This window comes from Heptranchias perlo, chromosome 17, assembly GCF_035084215.1.
Source record: "Heptranchias perlo isolate sHepPer1 chromosome 17, sHepPer1.hap1, whole genome shotgun sequence".
In the NCBI taxonomy this organism is placed as follows: Eukaryota; Metazoa; Chordata; class Chondrichthyes; order Hexanchiformes; family Hexanchidae; genus Heptranchias; species Heptranchias perlo.
The window spans coordinates 55,816,771-55,838,316 of record NC_090341.1 but is presented as its reverse complement, the minus strand read 5'-3'; the positions used below and the strand labels follow the sequence as shown (position 1 = coordinate 55,838,316).

Genomic DNA, 21,546 nt, shown 5'->3' with positions numbered 1-21,546 from the left:
AATTGCCTATGTAAACGTTAGAATGGGATCGCCCATGTAAACAAGTCCTGGAATGCTCTACTTGCCGTAGTTGCAGGCTCTGGCCACCAGATATATAGAATTATATGGAATTTTACAGCACAGAAACAGACCATATGGTCTATGCTCCACACGAGCCTCCTCCATCCCTACTTCATCTAACCTTATCAACATATCCTTCTATTCCTTTCTCCTTCATGTTCTTATCTAGCTTCCCCTTAAATGCATCTATGCTATTTGCCTCAACTGCTCCTTGTAACAAGTTCCACATTCTAACCACTCTCTGGGTAAATAAGTTTCTCCTGAATTCCCTAGTGGGTTTATTAGTGACCTCTAAATTTGGATTCCCCCACAAGCAGAAACATCGCTCCTATCAAACCCCTTCATAATTTTAAAGACCTCTATCAGGTCTCCCCTCAGCCTTCTCTTTTCTAGAGAAAAGAGCCCCAGCCTGTTCAGTCTTCCCTGATGGGTTTAAACTCTCAGTTCTGGTAGCATCCTTATGAATCTTTTTTGCAACTTCTGCAGTGCCTCTTTATCCTTTTTGTAATATGGAGACCGGGACTGTTCACAGTACTCAAGTGTGGTTAGCACCATGGGGCAATTTTTCATCTTCTAAAGACCTGACTGCACCATCTTGGTTTTCTGCTTTTCCAGGTAAACACTTGACTTTTCTATCTTTTTATTTGTGTCTCCTGTAACTTTTAAAAACTGTCTCTTTTTTTTAAAAAAATGTCCAGTTCTTTTCACAAGATAATTACAGGTGAGGAAGGTGCCATTCAGCCCATCTTTGTTCCTCCATCAGAAGCAGCCTACAACTCCCCCCCCCAATTACAGCATCTAATTGTTTCTTAAATGATTCCAGGATTTTCGCCTCCATCACTCTGTGTGGGAGTCCACTCCAAGTGTTGATCTGTTTTAGAGCCTGGATGGAACCCATCAGCTCTGCACATCGATCCTGGCTCCTGCTACACATGATTATTGCAGCAAAGGCCATGCCAAATCAACCGAGTCCACCATCATTTTATGGGAATAAAAATCACAATTTATTGTAATACATACAGGGTTTGTTATCCTCCCTGCAAAGAATTATCAGAATCTGATATTAGTTGCTCCAAATTGCATATTTCAGTAGTCGATGTTACTGTTACAATGTTGTGGAATGAAAAGAAATGCAGACAGAGCTTCATAATCTCAAGATGATCACCAAGGTAAGGTAACATAGCAGTAATACAGCACCATATATATGTATATATATATATATATCTATATATGTATGGAAAGGATAGCGATATATGGAAAGGAAGCCCATATGTGATGGCCATAAGTGGAGATAAATTTAGTTTTCTTTTTCAGGCAAAAACAATCATGAATGAATTTACTGCATTAACGTTTACAATTTTATTGGTGAGAGGAGGAACATGGTGCTTTATTGTCGTGGTAATCTGGAGATTGTGAGTTCAAATCCCACCATGGCCAGTTATGACATTGAATTCCAAACGTGGTCATTTGTGAGCTGGCACCAGAAACAAGAATTACTTAAAAAATCTGAACTGGTCCACAAATGTCCTTCAGGGAAGGGAACTTGTCATTCCTACCCAGTGACTCCAAAAGGGCAATAACACCCTTAGGTATGGCCCAGGAAGCCACTTAGTCATTTAAAAAAAAAACTCAGGTCAATTAGGGATGGGCAATAAATACAGTCTTGCCACATCCAGAGAACAAATTTTTAAAAGTGCAGTTAGAGTTTATGGGATGAAATTCAACTTCAGTGGCGTCGCGAACAAACAGGCAGTGGCAGATCGACCATCCGTTGTACACCCCACCTAATTTTACATTCCACTGACTCCAATCGTGCGGGGTGTATGGTGGGCAGCCAATCAGCTACCACATATTTTATGCCTACCTCAAAGTTGAATTTCACCCCCAATATCTCCATGTGAAGAGCTAGCACCAGCCCAGGTGCGATGGGCCAACCGGCCTCCAGCTGTGCTGTAAGTTCCAATAATTGCTCGAGCATCCTTGTCAAAATTGTCAGGGAAAGCCATATATGGACAGTAAATTGAATTAGATCTTTTATTTTTCCATTCCTGGTGTGGAAAATAATGTGCTTTGAGCCTGTGCCCTGTCTTAACCTGGAGACTGAGTTCTGACAGTCACTGGTTTCCCAGTCCTACAAATGAAAGATTTCTGAATGAATCTGTAGGAGTACTGGCACGCAGGCATAATCTTCAGTGTTCCTGACAGGGCTGGTGTACAATGACTGGAACAAATGGTAGGCCCTCCCGAGGAAAATCCTGGGCGGTCAGCCTCTTACAATTAATTAGGAAGGAGCCTCTCTGAGGCACTGGGCCTAATGAAGCTGGTACAGACCCTGGTATGTCCAATGTTAATCCTGTAATCCATGATTCATGCGTGTTAATGTTCATCAATCCGTTCATATATACAGATGGTGGCCAACTGCAGGGTGCCACATTTGCTGGCAAAGTGGATGTGCGTTTATGTGCTAATGAAGTTCTATCTCTCCTCTTTACGGATGAAAGGAAGCCAAGCATGTCCCGGGGTGCGGCAGGAGAATGCCTCTCACCACCAGTGCATCCATTAACAGTCTCACTGCAACCAAGAGACGGGCACTGCAGGACATTTAGGACCATAGGAACAAGAGTTGACCATTCAGCCCCTCGAGCCTGTTCTGCCATTCGATCATGACAGTTCTGTACAAAAACTCCATTTACCTGCCTTGGCTCCGTATCCCCTAATACCCTCTTACCTGACAAAAATCGAGCAATCTCAGTTTTGAAATTTTCAATTGACCCCCAGCCTCAACAGCATTTTTGGGGAGAGAGGTTCCAGATTTCCACTCCCCTTTGTGTGAAGAAGTGGTTCCTGACATCACCCCTGAACGGCCTAGCTCTAATTTTAAGGTTATGCCCCCTTGTTCTGGACTCTCCCATCAGAGGAAAGAGTTTCTCTCTATCCACCCTATCAATTAGATCACCCCTTAATCTTCTCTATTCAAGGAAATTTAGCTTCTGATGTGGAGGAGAAAGCACCAGACGTGGTCCATAAGGAAGGGGTACTGCTGAGGAGGGGTAGACAAGGGCCTGGAGGCCTGTCTGGAAGCCCAACCTACTGAGCGCCCCATCTCCAGCTGTCTGTGGTTGTAGGCTTCAATAAACCAGCTATAGATCAGAGGACACCGCCACAACAGGCTACAGACACATGACTTTAGAAGTTGTTCTGAGTAATTCAAAGGTGTCCCTCTCTCAGATACGTGTTGCTGTCTCCCACATGACCCACGTTGTGGATTAACAGATGTCTGCACTGTGTACCGCTGTCGAGCTAATGCCAGCAGCTGTAACATCTGCAGCGGTAACCTCAATTACACATCTGTAGCGGCGACCTCAATTGCACATCTGCAGAGACAACCTAAATTACACAGGCCACAGGCACATTAACAGCGTCTTCCATGAACGCTCAGCTGATAATATTGACACTCTGAATTACCACCCAGACATGCTGTTGGCCGACTTCAACTCTGTTAGGGAAAGGTTTCAGATAACCATGGGTCACCCAGGCACCTCTAGAGCAGTACCTGTGGAGCTCATCGCCCACCGGCCCACCCTTACCTGCAGATGTTGCAAGGTACCCAGAGACCAAGAAGTGGAATGGGTGAAAGTGCCCTAATGGGGGGGGGGTTCACCTTCAAACCAGTTGCATTTGTCATTTTATACAAATGGAGAATCTGCCAATTCCTGTTGTGTACAGGTTGCTCCCATCAAGAGCCCTTCAGTGTAAGGTATAACCAGCCTTCCCATACACACAACCCGGCCTGCAGTGGACTAAACAGGATAGGCCTTCCACTCAACATTCAAATGATGTGACTGGAGCAGGTGAATGAAGTCTGATGAGTCTAATATCTTGTACACGCAGGGGACGAGCTGATTGACCGGTGTGACAAGGAACGCAAGCAAATCAGCATTGAGGCATGACCACAATGTCAGAAGAAAGCTATAATAAATCAGCAATATGCTGTAGGAGGAAAGGTAGCAGATACTAAACAAGGCCTCTTCTGATTGGTATATTAATAAGTGATTTTGTCATTGTGAGCTGATTAATCGAATGGCAAATGGTAATTTCTTTGCCGCGGTGTGTGTCTGGAGGATTTAGGACAGACTCTGCAGGAACTCCAGCACTGTGTGATGCCACTCCTCAGGGTTATTGAGGTAGCAGGCATGCTGTGCCCCCTTCATAATGTGCACCTTGTGGTTGGACAGGTTTCTCAGATTGTTGAATGACGCCACTCCCATCGGCTTGTCCTCGTCACCGTAGACAATCAATGTTGGGGTCTGTCAAAAATGTAAAGCACAAATCAGGGAACAGGGGCTCTTAGTAGAGTTAGCCGATTAGTAGAGGTGTGCCAGTGGGGCCCACCACAGCAGCATCATCCATCACTCCAACAGTGGTGATGCTTGCTCATTAACTGTTGGAGCCACTTTAAGAGCTGCCAGGTTTTACAAAGCTCCCCTAAGCCTGCCCTGTCTGGTACAGAGCCATACAGACCAACAAAAGCTTACATTTATACAGAGCCCTTAACATAGAAAAACATCCCAAGGCACTTCACAGAGGCATAATCAGAAGCCAAAGAAGGAAATAATAGGAGGAGTGATTAAAAGCTTGGTCAAATAGGTGGGTTTTAAAAAGGGTCTTAAAGGAGGAGAGGGAGGTGGAGTGGGTAAGGGAGGGAATTCCAGAGCGAGGGGCCTGGACGTCCAAAGCCAACAGTTGAGCGAAGGGAAGTGGGGGGGGGTGCCTAAGAGGTCAGAGTCAGAGGAACAGAGAATTCAGAGACAGGGATTATAGGGCTGGAGGAGGTTTCAGAGATAAGGAAGGACGAGACTATGAAGGGATTTAAACACGAGGTTAAGAATTTTAAATCTGAGGCATTAGGGGTCCAGGAGCCAATGTAGGTCAGTGAGGACAGGGGTGATGGGTGAGTGGGGCTTGGTGAAAGATAGGATACAGGCAGCAGAGTTTTAGCTGAGCTGAACTTTACAGAGGGTGGGAGGCCGGCCAGGAGAACATTGGAACAGTCCAGTCTAGAGGTGACAAAGGCGTGAGTGAGGGTTTCAGTGGCAGGTGGGCCGAGGCAAGGGCAGGCGATGTTGTAGAGCTGGAAGTAGGCGGTCTTTGCGATGGAGAGAATATGGGGCCAAAAGCTCAGCTCAGGTCAGATAGGACACCGCAGCTGCGAATAGTCTGGTTCGGCCTCAGACAGTGGCCAGGGAGGGGGATGGTATTGACGGCAACAGTACAGAATTTGTGGAGAGGGCCGAAGATGATGGCTTTGGTCTTCCCAATATTTGACTGGAGGAAATTGCAGCTCATCCAAGATTGGATGTTGTACACAACAGGGGCAGTAGAGGGGTGGAGCTGGAGATGTTCAGACTACAATTGGATAGGTAAGAGTGGAACCAAACAAAGGTAGTCCCATTGAGCTGGACAATGGAGGAAAGGCGTTGGAGGAGGATGGTGGGTCGACCATGTCAAAGGCCGCAGAAAGATTGAGCAGGATGAAGAGATTTAATGCACCACAGTCACAGTCACATAGGATGTCATTTGTGACTTTGACAAAGGCTGGTTTAGTGCTGTGGCAGTGGCAGAAACCAGATTTGGAGAGATTCAAACATGGAGTTGCAGAAAGGCTAGGCACGGATTTTGGAGGCGATATCATGTTCAAGGAATTTGGAGATGAAAGGGAGGTTGGAAATGGGTGGTAATTTGCAAGGACAGAGGGGTCAAGGGTGGGTTTTTTTGAGGATGGGAGGTAATGGTGGTGGTTTTGAAAGGACGGGGACAGTACCTGAGGAGAGGGTACCATTTACAGTATCAGCTAACATGGGGACCAGGAAGGGAAGTTGGGTGGGAATGGAGTCAAGGGTACAGGAGGTGGGTCTTGTGGAGAAGATGAGGTCCGAGAGGGCATGAGTGGAGATTGGAGAGAAACTAGGGAGATACAGGTTCAGGGCTACGTTAGGAGGAGCCTAGGGGGAGCTTTGGCCTGGTACGCAAGGGGAACGGGGGGGAAGCAGCAGAGTGTTAGCCTCAATCTTAGTGACAATGAGGACCAGGAGCTCATCGCACGTGTTAAGAGGTGAGAATGCAGGGGGCAGGGAAGAGCAGTTTAAGGAGACGGTTGGAATTGAAGATGATCCTGGGGTAGTGGGCAGTTTTGTTAAAGAGTGAGGTCAGACAGCACTTGAAGTGGTGATGGATGGCTAAACCACTTGTGCATCAGATACGCTTGAGTCTGCACCCCTTGGACTTGAGGGAGCAAAGGTGGGGGTTGTACCAGGGGAATGACCGGGATGGGAGAGAGTAAATATTTTGCTGGGGACAAGGGCACCAACGGTGGTGGTGAGGGAATGGTTGAGCAGATCGATGGCTGTATAAGTATAGTGGCGAATGGAGGGCCAGAAAGGTCAGCGGGTCAAGCCCTCGTCCGTGCTAGCTGATCTCAGCTCAAGGGATATTGGAGATTGCAACTGATCTCAGCATGTCCTGGGCTGCGGGGTGGTGGGGGGAGTGGAGGGGTGGGGGATGAGAACCAGCCTGGGCTCCTGCTCCTTGCAACTGTCCACTGACGCTGGCTATTGCAGGATAAACTACCGCCCTCGGAGCCCCTGTCCTGGGGTCGGCCCAGCTACTGTGTCAAAGGCTAGTGCCAGCCTTCCCACTGCTAAAAGTGAGCAACTTACAGAGCCATAATACATCTGCAGTGCCCAGAAACATTACCCCCACTTCTTCAGGGCTGACATGATAGTTTGGAAAAAACAATCTTCATTATTCTAATATAGTCACACCAGGAAACTGAAGTTCAGCACGACAAACACAGCCATGGCTCAGTGGTAGCACTCTCACCTCCGAGTCAGAAGGTTGTGGGTTCAAACACCACCCCAGAGACTTCAACACTTGGGCTGACACTTCCAGTGCAATACCGAGGGAGTGCTGCACTGTCGGAGGTGCCGTCTTTCAGATGAGACGGCGGATGTAGAAGATCCACGACACTATTTCGAAGAAGAGCAGTCCTCCATCAACCAAACATCACTAAAACAGATTATCTGGTCATTTATCTCATTGCTGTTTGTGGGATCTTGCTGTGCGCAAATTGGCTGCCGCGTTTCCTACATTACAACAGTGACTGCTCTTCAAAAAGTACATCATTGGCTGTCTAGCGCTTTGGGACATCCTGAGAATGTGAGGATCCTGAGGTGCTATATAAATGCAAGTTCTTTCTATCAGTGGAAGAACCAGCTTACCTGCACACTGGTGTACTGCTCAGCGGAGAACTTCTCAGTGCAGATGGGGGCCACAGGGATGAATCCTTTCACCATACCATTGTGTCCAAACAGGAACGGCAGTGAATACATTCCACTCAGTGACGGGCTGATTATCACAACAGGGCCCAGCGCCAAACCCTCCAGTACACTCATGAGGAAACTGTCAGGAGCGAGATCCCCCACACTGGCCGGAGCAGTGAATTCTTTGGAGTTACCCAGGCCTGGGGAGAAGAGAAAGAGCAGAAGGAAGGTCGGCCAGAGTACCTTTAAGATACAACTCAGAACACCACCAGGGATGCTGACTCCATCGCTAACAGCATCGATCAGCCCAGTCGTAGAGAGCATAAAGTCTCATCCTCAATCACCAGCCTGTGCTGAGTTAACTGATTTCAGCCAGGTTATAGAACCATTCGGCCCATTGTGTCTGTGCCGGCTCTCTGAAAGAGCTAAAAAAAAAGGTTAGAATCATAGAAAGGTTACAGCATGGAAGGAGGCCATTCGGCCCATCGAATCCGTGCCAGCTCTCGGCAAGAGCAATCCAGTTAGTCCCACTCCCCCGCCCTTTCCCCGTAGCCCTTCAAATTTCTTCCTTTCGAGTACTTATCCGATTCCCTTTTGAAGACCATGATTGAATCTGCCTCCACCATCCACTCAGGCAGTGCATTCCAGATTCTAACCACTTGCTGTGTAAAAAAGTTTTTCCTCATGTCACCTTTGGTTCTTTCGCCAATCACCTGGTTCTTGACCCTTCCGCCAATGGGAACAGTTTCTCTCTATCTCGACCCTTCATGATTTTAAACACCTCTATCAAATCTCCTCTCAACCTTCTCTGTTCCAAAGAGAACAACCCCAGCTTCTCCATTCTATCCACGTAACTAAAGTCCCTCATCCCTGGAATCATTCCAGTAAATCTCTTTTGCACCCTCTCTAAGGCCTTCACATCTTTCCTAAAGTGCGGTGCCCAGAATTGAACACAATACTCCAGTTGTGGCCGAACCAGCGTTTTTTTCAAGGTCCATCATAACTTCCTTGCTTTTGTACTCTATGCCTTTATTTATAAAGCCCAGGATCCCGTATGTTTTTTTAAACCGCTTTCTCAACCTGCCCTGCCACCTTCAATGATTTGTGTACATATACCCCCGATCTCTCTGTTCCTGTACCCCTTTTAGAGTTGTGCCCTCTAGTTTATATTGCCTCTCCTTGTTCTTCCTACTGAAATGTATCACTTCGCACTTCTCTGCATTAAATTTCATCTGCCACGTGTCCGCCCATTCCACCAGCCTGTCTATATCCTCTTGAAATCTATCACTATCCTCCTCACTGTTCACTACATTTCCAAGTTTTGTGTCATCTGCAAATTTTGAAATTGTGCCTTGAACACCCAAGTCCAAGTCATTAATATATATCAAGAAAAGCAGTGGTCCCAGCACCGACCCCTGGGGAACACCACTGTACACCTCCCTCCAGTCTGAAAAACAACCGTTCACCACTACTCTCTGTTTCCTGTCCCTTAGCCAATTCTGTATCCATGCTGTCACTGCCCCCTTTATTCCATGGGCTTCAACTTTGGTGACAAGCCTATTATGTGGCACTTTATCAAACGCCTTTTGAAAGTCCATATACACCACATTAACCGCATTGCCCTCATCAACCCTCTCTGTTACCTCATCAAAAAAACTCAGTCAAGTTAGTTAAACACGATTTGCCTTTAACAAATCCATGCTGGCTTTCCTTAATCAATCCACACTTGTCCAAGTGACTGTTAATTTAGTCCTGGATTATCGTTTCTAAAAGCTTCCCCACCACTGAGGTTAAACTGACTGACCTGTAGTTGCTGGGTTTATCCTTACACCCTTTTTTGAACAAGGGTGTAACATTTGCAATTCTCCAGTCCTCTGGCACCCCCATATCTACAATTACGCTCAGTATCCCCGGGTTAGAGAGGAGAAAGTCCTGCTCGCAGTCACTCTCCAGTGACCCCCTTCTGTATGTAGATGTCGTTTGAGGCTATGAAGCTCCCTGCAGTTGAATAGCCTGCCAAAACTCAACACATTCACACATGAGGAATGGCCATGCCAGTGAGGTACTGAAGGGCCCTCTGCGACTGTGAGACCACACTACAGGTAAGGAGTAGAGAAAACTGGCAGAACAAAAAGATGCTGAAGGCAATTTGTCACTAAGCTCCAGGAGCAGGTCAGAGGCTGGGTATTCTGCGGCAAGTGGCTCACCTCCTGACTCCCCAAAGCCTCTCCACCACCTACAGGTCTGGACGGGTGCAGCTGTATAAAGCAGTACTTCTCTATACAGTGTGATCAGCGTCTCGAAGGGAGAGAGTGGGGCGGGGGAGCTGCGGAAGGGTGTGAAGTGCCTTCATCATCCAAACCTACCTTATGCTCAGTGCTCTCCCGTCCCACAGCAACGGCCCGACTGCAGTCTAATTCGTTGATGATGTTGTAACATAGGGAGCGCACCCTGGACCTTTCTCACTGACAGGGGCCCCTGTCTGCGAGGAACACTGAATGGACAATATAGCTAAAAAAAAAACAAGAGAAAATACAGCCTGCTTCTAACGCTGGGTATGGTGGTGTAGTGGTTATGTTACTGGACTAGTAATCCAAAGTTCAAATCCCACTATGGTAGTTGGGGAATATGAATTCAGTTTAAAATCTGGAAATAAAAAGCTGGTATCAGTAAAAGTGACCGTGAAGCTGTCAGATTGTCATAAAAACCCAACTGGTTCACTAATAGTCTTTAGAGGAAGAAACATGCCGTCCTTACCCGGTCTGGCCCGTATGTGACTCTAGTCCCACACTAACGTGGTTGACTCTTAACTGCCCTCTGAAGTGACCTGGCTTGCTAGCAAGCCTCTCAGTTGTACAAGCGTAACTCAGGATGCAATAAATGTCGGCTTTGCCAGTGATGCCCACATCTCAAGAATGAATTAAGAAAACCTGCTAACCGTAGAAATTTCGGAGAGGTGCGCGGGTGTGCGCTGAGAATTGAACCAAACACAAGCACTCTTTAAATATGGGCAGTCTGCACCCTTCCCTGTCAGCGGCACTGCTCACTCAATGCCTGTGCTGGTGGAGTTTAACCAGCACTCATTACCTGGTAAGTCGATGGCCACCGCCTGGTACCCGGCCTCTGCCAATTTATCGAGGGTACCAAGATTTACCCAAGTCTCGGAGGAGAAGCGAATGCCATGGAGCAGCAGGACAGAGAGTCTGGGGGGCTGCTCAGTGGGTCCAGTCCGACGATAAAACAGCTCCTCGCCTTCCAGCTGCAACGTGCCTTCCTTAATCTGAACACTCGCCATGGTTACCTGCTGTTACTGCACCCTACTATGGAAGCAAATCCTGCAACAGGAAAGAACGGTCAACTTTCATAGGCACCAATCCAGAACAGGCCAATCATTCAGAGCCTATAAATATACTGAGGACTGTCACACCCGACTCTCTGATCAGCATAAAACGGGTTAGATACAAAGTAAAGCTCCCTCCACACTGTCCCATCAAACACTCCCAGGGCAGGTACAGCACGGGTTAGATACAAAGTAAAGCTCCCTCCACACTGTCCCATCAAACACTCCCAGGGCAGGTACAGCACGGGTTAGATACAAAGTAAAGCTCCCTCCACACTGTCCCATCAAACACTCCCAGGGCAGGTACAGCACGGGTTAGATACAAAGTAAAGCTCCCTCTACACTGTCCCATCAAACACTCCCAGGGTAGGTACAGCACAGGTTAGATACAAAGTAAAGCTCCCTCTACACTGTCCCATCAAACACTCCCAGGGCAGGTACAGCACGGGTTAGATACAAAGTAAAGCTCCCTCTACACTGTCCCATCAAACACTCCCAGGGTATGTACAGCACGGGTTAAATACAGCATAAAACTCTTTTTTAAACCCTACAAATACTTTCAGGTTAAAACTAAAAGGAGTGTGTTCACAAACACAATCAGGGAACTTATCTAAACTTACGTGTCACCGTTCAAACCAATGAAGTGACAGAAACTAAGCACAGGTGAAGAGGACGTATTTGCACAAACCCAATGCGGAGAGAGAGAGAGAGAAAGTGAAGGTAAACATTCTGGAGCTGACTGTGTCCTGCTCCCTCCCTCTCGCAGCAAACTCAGGGAAACAGGAAGAGAACCATACCAGGGATGGGGCAAACTGGAGCCGGCGCCCTCTGCTGCCTGGAGGCACCAACACCAGACCCATGTCAACAAGCTGTCAATCAGCAATGGGAAAGAAAGAAGAACTTGCATTTATTTAGCGCCTTTCACGACCTCAGGAGGCCTCAAAACGCTTTGCAGGCATGCAAGTACTTTATTGAAGTGTACTCACTGTTGTACTGTATGAAAAGCGGCAGCTGATTTGTGCACAGGAAGCTCCCACAAGCAGCAACATGATAATTAGAAAAGGGAATAGTGCCACAGGACTGACGGACAGCTTATTCCATTATTTAAAAAGGGAGATAGAATAAGTCCAGAGGAACTATAGACCAATTAGCTTAACGTTGGTGGTAGGAAAGATAATGGAATCTTTACTCAAAGATGTAATAGAAAAACATCTAGAAACCGAAAACATAATAAAGAATAGTCAGCACGGATTTCAGGAGGGAAAATCATGCTTGACCAACCTTACTGAATTCTTTGAAGAAGGTGTGGACAAGGGTAATGCAGTAGATGTGATATTTTTGGATTTTCAAAAGGCCTTCGATAAGGTACCACATTGTAGACTCATGACTAAGGTCAAAGCATGTGGAGTCATGGGACATGTAGCAGAATGGATAACAAGCTGGCTACAAAACAGAAAACAGAGAGTTGGGTTAAGGTTAAGCTACCCAGACTGGCAAAAGGTGGGAAGTGGTGTTCCACAGGGATCGGTGCTGGGACCACTGTTGTTCACAATTTACATTAACGATTTGGACTCAGCAATCGGAAGTACAATTTCAAAATCTGCAGACGATATCAAATGGGGAGGGGTGTAGTTAATACAAAGAAAGAATGAGTCAAAGTGCAAGAAGACATTAATAAACCTGGAGAATGGGCGAGTAATTGGCAAATGAATTTCAATATAGGTAAGTGTGAAGTGGTACATTTTGGTAGGAAGAATAAGGAGGCCACATACTGCTTGGATAATAAGAGTCTAAATGGGGTAGAGGAGGAGAGGGATCTGGGGGTACAGATACACAAATCACTAAAAGTAGCGACACAGGTTAATAAGGCCATAAAAAAAAGCAAACCAAGCACTGGGGTTCATTCCTAGAGGGATAGAATTGAAAAGCAGGGAAGTTATGTTAAACTTGTATAGAACCTTGGTTAGACCACACTTGGAGTATTGTGAACAGTTCTGGTCTCCATATTATAAAAAGGATATAGAGGCACTGGAGAGGGTGCAAAAAAGATTTACTAGGATGATACCAGAACTGAGAGGATATACTTATCAGGAAAGGCTGAACAGGCCGGGGCTCTTTTCTCTAGAAAAGAGAAGGCTGAGGGGTGACCTGAGATCTTTAAGATTTGATGGGATAGACGTAGAGAAAATGTTTCCACTTGTGGGGGAGTCCAAAACTGGAGGTCATAAATATTAGATAGTCACTAATAAATCCAATAGGGAATTCAGGAGAAACTTCTTTACCCAGAGAGTGGTTAGAATGTGGAACACACTATCTTAAGGAGCAGTTGAGGCGACTGGCGGAGATGCATTTAAGGGGAAGTTCGATAAGCACACGACGGAGAAAGGAATAGAAGGGAACTGGATAAGTACTTGAAAGGAAAAAATTTGCAGGGCTACGCGAATAGGTCCGGGGAGTGGGACTAGCTGGATTGCTCTTGCATAGAGCCGGCGCGGACTTGATGGGCTGAATGGCCTCCTTCCATGCTGTAACCTTTGTCTGATTCTATGATATGCCGATAGGTTTAGATGAAGTAGGGAGGGAGGAGGCTTGTGTGGAGCATAAACGCCAGCATAGAACAGTTGGGCCAAATGGCCTGTTTCTGCACTGTAGACTTGATGTAACTCAATGTAAGTTACAGGGCTATAGGGAGAGAATGGGCCAGTAGCAGATAAAGGTCACGGGGAGAGAGTGGGCCAGTGGAAGATACAGGGCTAGGGGGAGAGAGTGGGACAGTGGAAGATACAGGGCTAGGGGGAGAGAGTGGGACAGTGGAAGATACAGGGCTAGGGGGAGAGAGTGGGACAGTGGAAGATACAGGGCTAGGGGGAGAGAGTGGGACAGTGGAAGATACAGGGCTAGGGGGAGAGAGTGGGACAGTGGAAGATACAGGGCTATGGGGCGAGAGCAGGACAGTGGAAGATACAGGGCTATGGGGCGAGAGCAGGACAGTGGAAGATACAGGGCTATGGGGCGAGAGCAGGACAGTGAAAGATACAGGGCTAGGGGGCGAGAGCAGGACAGTGGAAGATACAGGGCTAGGGGGCGAGAGCAGGACAGTGGAAGATACAGGGCTATGGGGTGAGAGCAGGACAGTGAAAGATACAGGGCTAGGGGGCGAGAGTGGGACAGTGGAAGATACAGGGCTAGGGGGCGAGAGCAGGACAGTGGAAGATACAGGGCTAGGGGGCGAGAGCAGGACAGTGAAAGATACAGGGCTAGGGGGCGAGAGCGGGACAGTGGAAGATACAGGGCTAGGGGGCGAGAGCAGGACAGTGAAAGATACAGGGCTAGGGGGCGAGAGTGGAACAGTGAAAGATACAGGGCTAGGGGGCGAGAGTGGGACAGTGGAAGATACAGGGCTAGGGGGCGAGAGCGGGACAGTGGAAGATACAGGGCTAGGGGGCGAGAGCAGGACAGTGGAAGATACAGGGCTATGGGGAGAGAGCAGGACAGTGGAAGATACAGGGCTAGGGGGCGAGAGCGGGACAGTGGAAGATACAGGGCTATGGGGTGAGAGCAGGACCGTGGAAGATACAGGGCTAGGGGGCGAGAGCAGGACAGTGGATGATACAGGGCTAGGGGGCGAGAGCGGGACAGTGAAAGATACAGGGCTAGGGGGCGAGAGTGGGACAGTGGAAGATACAGGCCTAGGGGGCGAGAGCGGGACAGTGAAAGATACAGGGCTAGGGGGCGAGAGTGGGACAGTGGAAGATACAGGGCTAGGGGGCGAGAGCGGGACAGTGGAAGATACAGGGCTAGGGGGAGAGAGCGGGACAGTGGAAGATACAGGGCTAGGGGGCGAGAGCGGGACAGTGAAAGATACAGGGCTAGGGGGCGAGAGCGGGACAGTGGAAGATACAGGGCTAGGGGGAGAGAGAGGGACAGTGGAAGATACAGGGCTAGGGGGAGAGAGAGGGACAGTGGAAGATACAGGGCTAGGGGGAGAGAGAGGGACAGTGGAAGATACAGGGCTAGGGGGAGAGCGCGGGAAAGTGAAAGATACAGGGCTAGGGGGAGAGAGAGGGACAGTGGAAGATACAGGGCTAGGGGGAGAGCGCGGGAAAGTGAAAGATACAGGGCTAGGGGGAGAGAGTGGGACAGTGGAAGATACAGGGCTAGGGGGAGAGCGCGGGAAAGTGAAAGATACAGGGCTAGGGGGAGAGAGAGGGACAGTGGAAGATACAGGGCTAGGGGGAGAGCGCGGGAAAGTGAAAGATACAGGGCTAGGGGGAGAGAGTGGGACAGTGGAAGATACAGGGCTAGGGGGAGAGAGCAGGACAGTGGAAGATACAGGGCTAGGGGGCGAGAGCGGGACAGTGGAAGATACAGGGCTATGGGGAGAGAGCGGGACAGTGGAAGATACAGGGCTAGGGGGAGAGAGTGGGACAGTGGAAGATACAGGGCTATGGGGAGAGAGCAGGACAGTGGAAGATACAGGGCTAGGGGGAGAGAGTGGGACAGTGGAAGATACAGGGCTAGGGTGCGAGAGCGGGACAGTGAAAGATACAGGGCTAGGGGGCGAGAGTGGGACAGTGGAAGATACAGGGCTAGGGGGCGAGAGTGGGACAGTGGAAGATACAGGGCTATGGGGAGAGAGCGGGACAGTGAAAGATACAGGGCTAGGGGGAGAGAGTGGGACAGTGGAAGATACAGGGCTAGGGGGAGAGAGCGGGACAGTGAAAGATACAGGGCTAGGGGGAGAGAGCGGGACAGTGGAAGATACAGGGCTATGGGGAGAGAGAGGGACAGTGGAAGATACAGGGCTAGGGTGCGAGAGCAGGACCGTGGAAGATACAGGGCTAGGGGGCGAGAGCGGGACAGTGGAAGATACAGGGCTAGGGGGCGAGAGCGGGACAGTGAAAGATACAGGGCTAGGGGGCGAGAGCGGGACAGTGAAAGATACAGGGCTAGGGTGCGAGAGTGGGACAGTGGAAGATACAGGGCTAGGGGGCGAGAGCAGGACAGTGGAAGATACAGGGCTAGGGGGCGAGAGCGGGACAGTGGAAGATACAGGGCTAGGGGGAGAGTGCGGGGCATTGGAAGATACAGGGATAGGGGAGATCATGGGGCAGTGGAAGATACAGGGCTAGGGGGAGAGCGCGGGGCAGTGGAAGATACAGGGTTATGCGGTGGGAGTGGGGCAGTGGAAGATACAGGGCTACGCATAGAGAGCGGGGCAGTGGAAGATACAGGGCATCGGGTGAGAGCAGGGAAATGGAAGATGCAGGGATTTGGTGGGAGAGCGGAGCAGTCAAAGATACAAGGCTACGGGGAGAGAGCGGGACAGTGGAAGATACAGGGAAATAGGGAGAGAGCGGGGCAATGGAAGATACAGGGATTTGGGAGGAGTGCGGGCAGTAGAAGATATAGGGCTGGGGGAGATAGGGGTGCGGTGGATGATACATGTCTATGATTGAGAGAGCGCGGCAGTGGAAGATACAGGGCAATGTTGAGCGAGCGGGGCAGGGAATGGGGCAATGGAAGATACAGGGAAATGGGGAGAGCTGGGTAGTGGGAGACACGGGTCAACAGGGAGAGCAGGGCAGTGGAAGATATAGGGCAATGTTGAGCGAGTGGAGTAGTGGACGATACAGGGCTATGGGGAGAGTGGGGTACTTGGAGATACAGGGCTAGCGGGAGAGAACGGGGCAGTGGAAGATACAGGGCAATGGGGAGACAGCAGGGCAGGGGATGATACAGGGCTAAGGGGAGAGCAGGATAGTGGGAGATACAGTGCTGTGTGGAGAGCGCAGGGTAGTGGAGGATACTGGGTATGGGGAGAGAGCATGCAGTGGATGATAGAGGGCATGGGGAGAGAGCGGGACAATGGAAGATACAGGGATTTGGGGGGCGAGCAGGGCAGTCGAACATACATGGCTATGTGGAGAGAGCAGAGCAGTGGAAGATACAGGGCAATAGGGAGAGAAAGTGTGGCATTGGAGGATACAGGGCTATGGGGGGAGAGCGGGGCAGTGGAAGATACAGGGCTACGGGGAGCGAGTGGGGCAGTGGTAGATACAGGGCAATGTGGAGAGTGGGGTAGTGGGAGATACAAGGCTGTGTGAAGAGAGCGGGACAGTCGAAGATATAGGGCTGGGGAGAGAGTGGGTCAGTGGAAGATACAGGGCAATGTTAAGTGAGTGGGGTAGTGGAAGATTCAGGGCTACGGGAAGAGAGCGGTGCAGTGAAAGATACAGAGCTAGGGGAACGAGCGGGGCAGTGGTAGATACAGGACAATGGAGAGAATGGGGTAGTGGGAGATACTGGGCTAGCAGGGGAGAATGGGGTAGTGGGAGATACTGGGCTAGCGGGGAGAATGGGGCAGTGGAAGATACAGGGCTATGGGGAGAGATCGAGACAGTGGATGATATGGGGCTAAGGGGAGTGTGGGATAGTGGGAGATACAGTGCTGTGTAGAGAGAGCGGGGCAGTGGAAGATGCAGAGCTATGGGAGGAGTGCAGGCAGAGAAGATACAGGAGTGGGAAGATAACTGTGCAGTAGAAGATACGGGTCTATGGTTGAGAGAATGGGGCAGTGGGTACAGGGCTGCGGGGATAGAGTGGTGCAATGGAAGATATCGGGATTTGGGGGGAGAGCAGGCAGTTGAAGATACAAGGCTACGTGTAGAGAGCAGCACAGTGGAAAATACAGGGCTAGCGGGAGTGACTGGGGCAGTGGAAGATACAGGGCTATGGGGTGAGAGCAGAGCAGTGGAAGATACAGTGGGGTGAGAGCAGAGCAGTGGAAGATACAGAGCTAAGGGATGAGAGCAGAGCAGTGGAAGATACAGAGCTATGGGGTGAGAGCAGGGCAATGGGAAATGTGGGGTTATGGGGAGAGTGGGGCAGTGGGAGATCCAGTGCTTTGGGGAGAGTGGGGCAGTGGGAGATGCAGGGCTTTGGGGAGAGCGGGGCAGTGGGAGATACAGGGCTTTGGGGAGAGTGGGGCAGTGGGAGATGCAGGGCTCTGGGGAGAGTGGGGCAGTGGGAGATACAGGGCTATGGGGAGAGCGGGGCAGTGAGAGATACAGGGCTATGGGGAGAGCGGGGCAGTGGGAGATACAGGGCTTTGGGGAGAGCGGGGCAGTGGGAGATGCAGGGCTTTGGGGAGAGCGGGGCAGTGGGAGATGCAGGGCTTTGGGGAGAGCGGGGCAGTGGGAGATACAGGGCTATGGGGAGAGCGGGGCAGTGGGAGATGCAGGGCTTTGGGGAGAGCGGGGCAGTGGGAGATACAGGGCTTTGGGGAGAGCGGGGCAGTGGGAGATGCAGGGCTTTGGGGAGAGCGGGGCAGTGGGAGATGCAGGGCTTTGGGGAGAGTGGGGCAGTGGGAGATACAGGGCTTTGGGGAGAGCGGGGCAGTGGGAGATGCGGGGCTTTGGGGAGAGCGGGGCAGTGGGAGATGCGGGGCTTTGGGGAGAGCGGGGCAGTGGGAGATGCGGGGCTTTGGGGAGAGCGGGGCAGTGGGAGATGCGGGGCTTTGGGGAGAGCGGGGCAGTGGGAGATGCGGGGCTTTGGGGAGAGCGGGGCAGTGGGAGATGCGGGGCTTTGGGGAGAGCGGGGCAGTGGGAGATGCGGGGCTTTGGGGAGAGCGGGGCAGTGGGAGATGCGGGGCTTTGGGGAGAGCGGGGCAGTGGGAGATACAGGGCTATGGGGAGAGCGGGGCAGTGAGAGATACAGGGCTATGGGGAGAGTGGGGCAGTGGGAGATACAGGGCTTTGGGGAGAGTGGGGCAGTGGGAGATACAGGGCTATGGGGAGAGCGGGGCAGTGGGAGATACAGGGCTTTGGGGAGAGTGGGGCAGTGGGAGATACAGGGCTATGGGGAGAGCGGGGCAGCGGGAGATGCAGGGCTTTGGGGAGAGCGGGGCAGTGAGAGATACAGGGCTATGGGGAGAGCGGGGCAGTGAGAGATACAGGGCTATGGGGAGAGCGGGGCAGTGGGAGATACAGGGCTATGGGGAGAGCGGGGCAGTGGGAGATGCAGGGCTTTGGGGAGAGCGGGGCAGTGGGAGATGCGGGGCTTTGGGGAGAGCGGGGCAGTGAGAGATACAGGGCTTTGGGGAGAGCGGGGCAGCGGGAGATGCAGGGCTTTGGGGAGAGCGGGGCAGTGGGAGATGCGGGGCTTTGGGGAGAGCGGGGCAGTGAGAGATACAGGGCTATGGGGAGAGCGGGGCAGTGGGAGATACAGGGCTTTGGGGAGAGCGGGGCAGCGGGAGATGCAGGGCTTTGGGGAGAGCGGGGCAGTGGGAGATGCGGGGCTTTGGGGAGAGCGGGGCAGTGGGAGATGCGGGGCTTTGGGGAGAGCGGGGCAGTGGGAGATGCGGGGCTTTGGGGAGAGCGGGGCAGTGAGAGATACAGGGCTTTGGGGAGAGTGGGGCAGTGGGAGATGCGGGGCTTTGGGGAGAGCGGGGCAGTGGGAGATGCAGGGCTTTGGGGAGAGCGGGGCAGTGAGAGATACAGGGCTTTGGGGAGAGCGGGGCAGTGGGAGATGCAGGGCTTTGGGGAGAGCGGGGCAGTGAGAGATACAGGGCTTTGGGGAGAGTGGGGCAGTGGGAGATACAGGGCTATGGGGAAAGCGCTAAAGACAAAGTAAAAATAAAATTAAAGTTGACAGGGAAAGAAAATCCAAATACTAAGAGCCCCCGCCTCGAGCCATCGCCCTGAGCCCATCATCCTGAGCCTCCAGGACCAAGACCCCAGCAACCACCAACTCCCATCCATGAGCCCCCTGCCCCAGCCCCTTGCAGGTTATAGCTTAAAAAGCAAAATAAAGACTGAGAAATGTTTGCTTATAATCTGCAGCAAAAGTGCTGCTCCTGTTCCGTGCAGAATTACTCTCCAACCTTAAAGTGCAGCTCCTGTTCTCCAGAGCAGGTCTCCCCTACTCAACATTCAGTCATGCTCTCATGACTCTCCCTGGGGCGGGGCAGGGAGGGAGGGATGCGGTGAGCAGTTATCCTTTGGCCTTTGGTTGTTTTCAAGATGGAACACTTGACAATGGAAGTTGGGAACTGAATGCATTGTCTGTCACAGCTTTTGATAATCAGATACACGAGTCAGGCCGGACCAGAGAACTCCAGAGCACCGTTGCTGATTGTCCATCCCGCCTGGCTTATTGACGCAGTCTGGGATTCATCCCATTCCAATAACCCTGTAAGGCAATGACCTGATGAACAGGCCGAGCTGCAGAAGCTGCAGGAAACCCGTTGTGTCCTGTGCTGGTGTTGTGGGAAAATCACCACTCGGAGTCAGACTTAAAGATTCAACATGCAGTTTATTGGACAAAGTACTTTGGGAGAAGAACTGGACGCTCCGCAGCGCACGCAGCCACCTTCTCAACTTCAAAATGGTTGTCACGCTTTTTTATACCTTTCAAATACAGATTTTCAGCAGCTATTACATTATTAGTCTTGATTAGTTTACACATTAGCCAATTAAGCCCGCACAGCAACCACAGACCTCCAATCACATTAAAACAACTGTTATCACCTTAAGACAGTATGGTCTTTGTCTATTCAGTCTGGTTCTATAGTTTTTATCAGCTCGTTGTGAAATGTCTTTTGTATTCCCAGACTGTAAGTCAGTTTTCTGAACATACAAACTCAGCATTTTAAATGTCTTTCCCACAGTCACAGAATCCATTTTGTTTAGTAGAGTCCATTTTGTTTAGTAGTCATATGTTATGCTTAAGCTTTTAATTAGGGTTAGTCTGGTCTGCACGAAGCGCATTTCAGTGTGGTCTTGGGGCAATGACCGCAGCCATGCACACAATAGTCACTTCATCTTTGCCTTTAACCCAACAGCCCAAATTTTACCCTAACAGACCCCCCTTTTGGTCATGATTATGGCTTAATAATCATTGAGACCAATACCGATAAAGTCCATGCAACATTGGTCCGGCACTTAATACACAGCCTTTCGGGTATTTAACTTCCGTGATATTCTGTGCGTATGCCTAACCCGTAACTCTCAGGTTACATGTTACTGATTTTGGGTGCAAAGTGCCTATCTTTATGCTATTCGGCTGTTGGGGTGGCACATATGCATTTCTGTTGTAAATTAGCTCACCCTGTGCTTCTGGGCTGTGTCCAACACTATGTGGACATACAGTGACAGCATGTCTAGCAACACATACTTTTAATTGTGTTCCAGCCAAATTCCCTTTAATTTTTTTTCAGCATATGGTAACATATTGTAATGGGATATGTGCATTCCGTCCTTCACTACCCCAATATTCTGTACTGGGTACACCTCTCGTCCCTGGGTTTCGGGTGCCATCACCAGTATTACTAGTACCAACCCTAGGAGCCCTCCTCCGTCAGGTTTACACTCCACTTGAGTGGGGTACACTCGCACCATTGCCCTGAATTGGCAAGGGGTGATGTTCTTGTTTGGTAACAGCCGGTTGGAGGTACCACCTCCATCATGCCCACAGGTCAGGCTCACCCTCAGTTTGTTGATTCGTTATCTATAAGGGTACTTCCCCTGCCTGTATCTGGGCTAGGTTCTCTCGTGTCTGTTCCACAATCCAGTTACCATATGTACTGCAGAGGTCATTAGCAGCCGCCTGCTAAGATACGTTATATTCCTCTTTTATTAATTTATTAATGGTTTGGGCATGTGTTTCTAGCACTATAGCTATCCTTTGCAAATGTATGATCAGTATTTGATCCTCAGACAATTCCTTATCTGTATTTTCATTTATTTTTAAATATATCTTTAATGCGAGACCCTAAATCTCTGACCTTTTGATCTAATGTTGCCAAATCAATGTTACTGTCTGATA

The 21,546-nt window shown here is 50.1% G+C and overlaps 1 protein-coding gene across 2 annotated transcripts; it reads right to left on the bottom strand.

Annotated features, from left to right (window-relative positions):
* Positions 1-1,040: 1,040 nt before the first annotated feature.
* abhd14b (abhydrolase domain containing 14B) lies at positions 1,041-11,510 on the bottom strand. Of its 2 annotated transcripts, none has more exons than XM_067999011.1 (4): positions 11,340-11,510; positions 10,467-10,714; positions 7,338-7,579; positions 1,041-4,367 (listed from the first exon to the last, which is right to left on the bottom strand). In XM_067999011.1, exons 2-4 carry the CDS (start codon positions 10,672-10,674, stop codon positions 4,185-4,187), a joined length of 633 nt encoding a protein of 210 aa, XP_067855112.1. In that variant the 5' UTR covers positions 10,675-10,714; positions 11,340-11,510; the 3' UTR covers positions 1,041-4,184. The 2 variants fall into 2 exon arrangements, with proteins under 2 accessions (XP_067855112.1, XP_067855113.1); XM_067999012.1 differs by having other exon boundaries at positions 11,408-11,497.
* Positions 11,511-21,546: the final 10,036 nt, after the last annotated feature.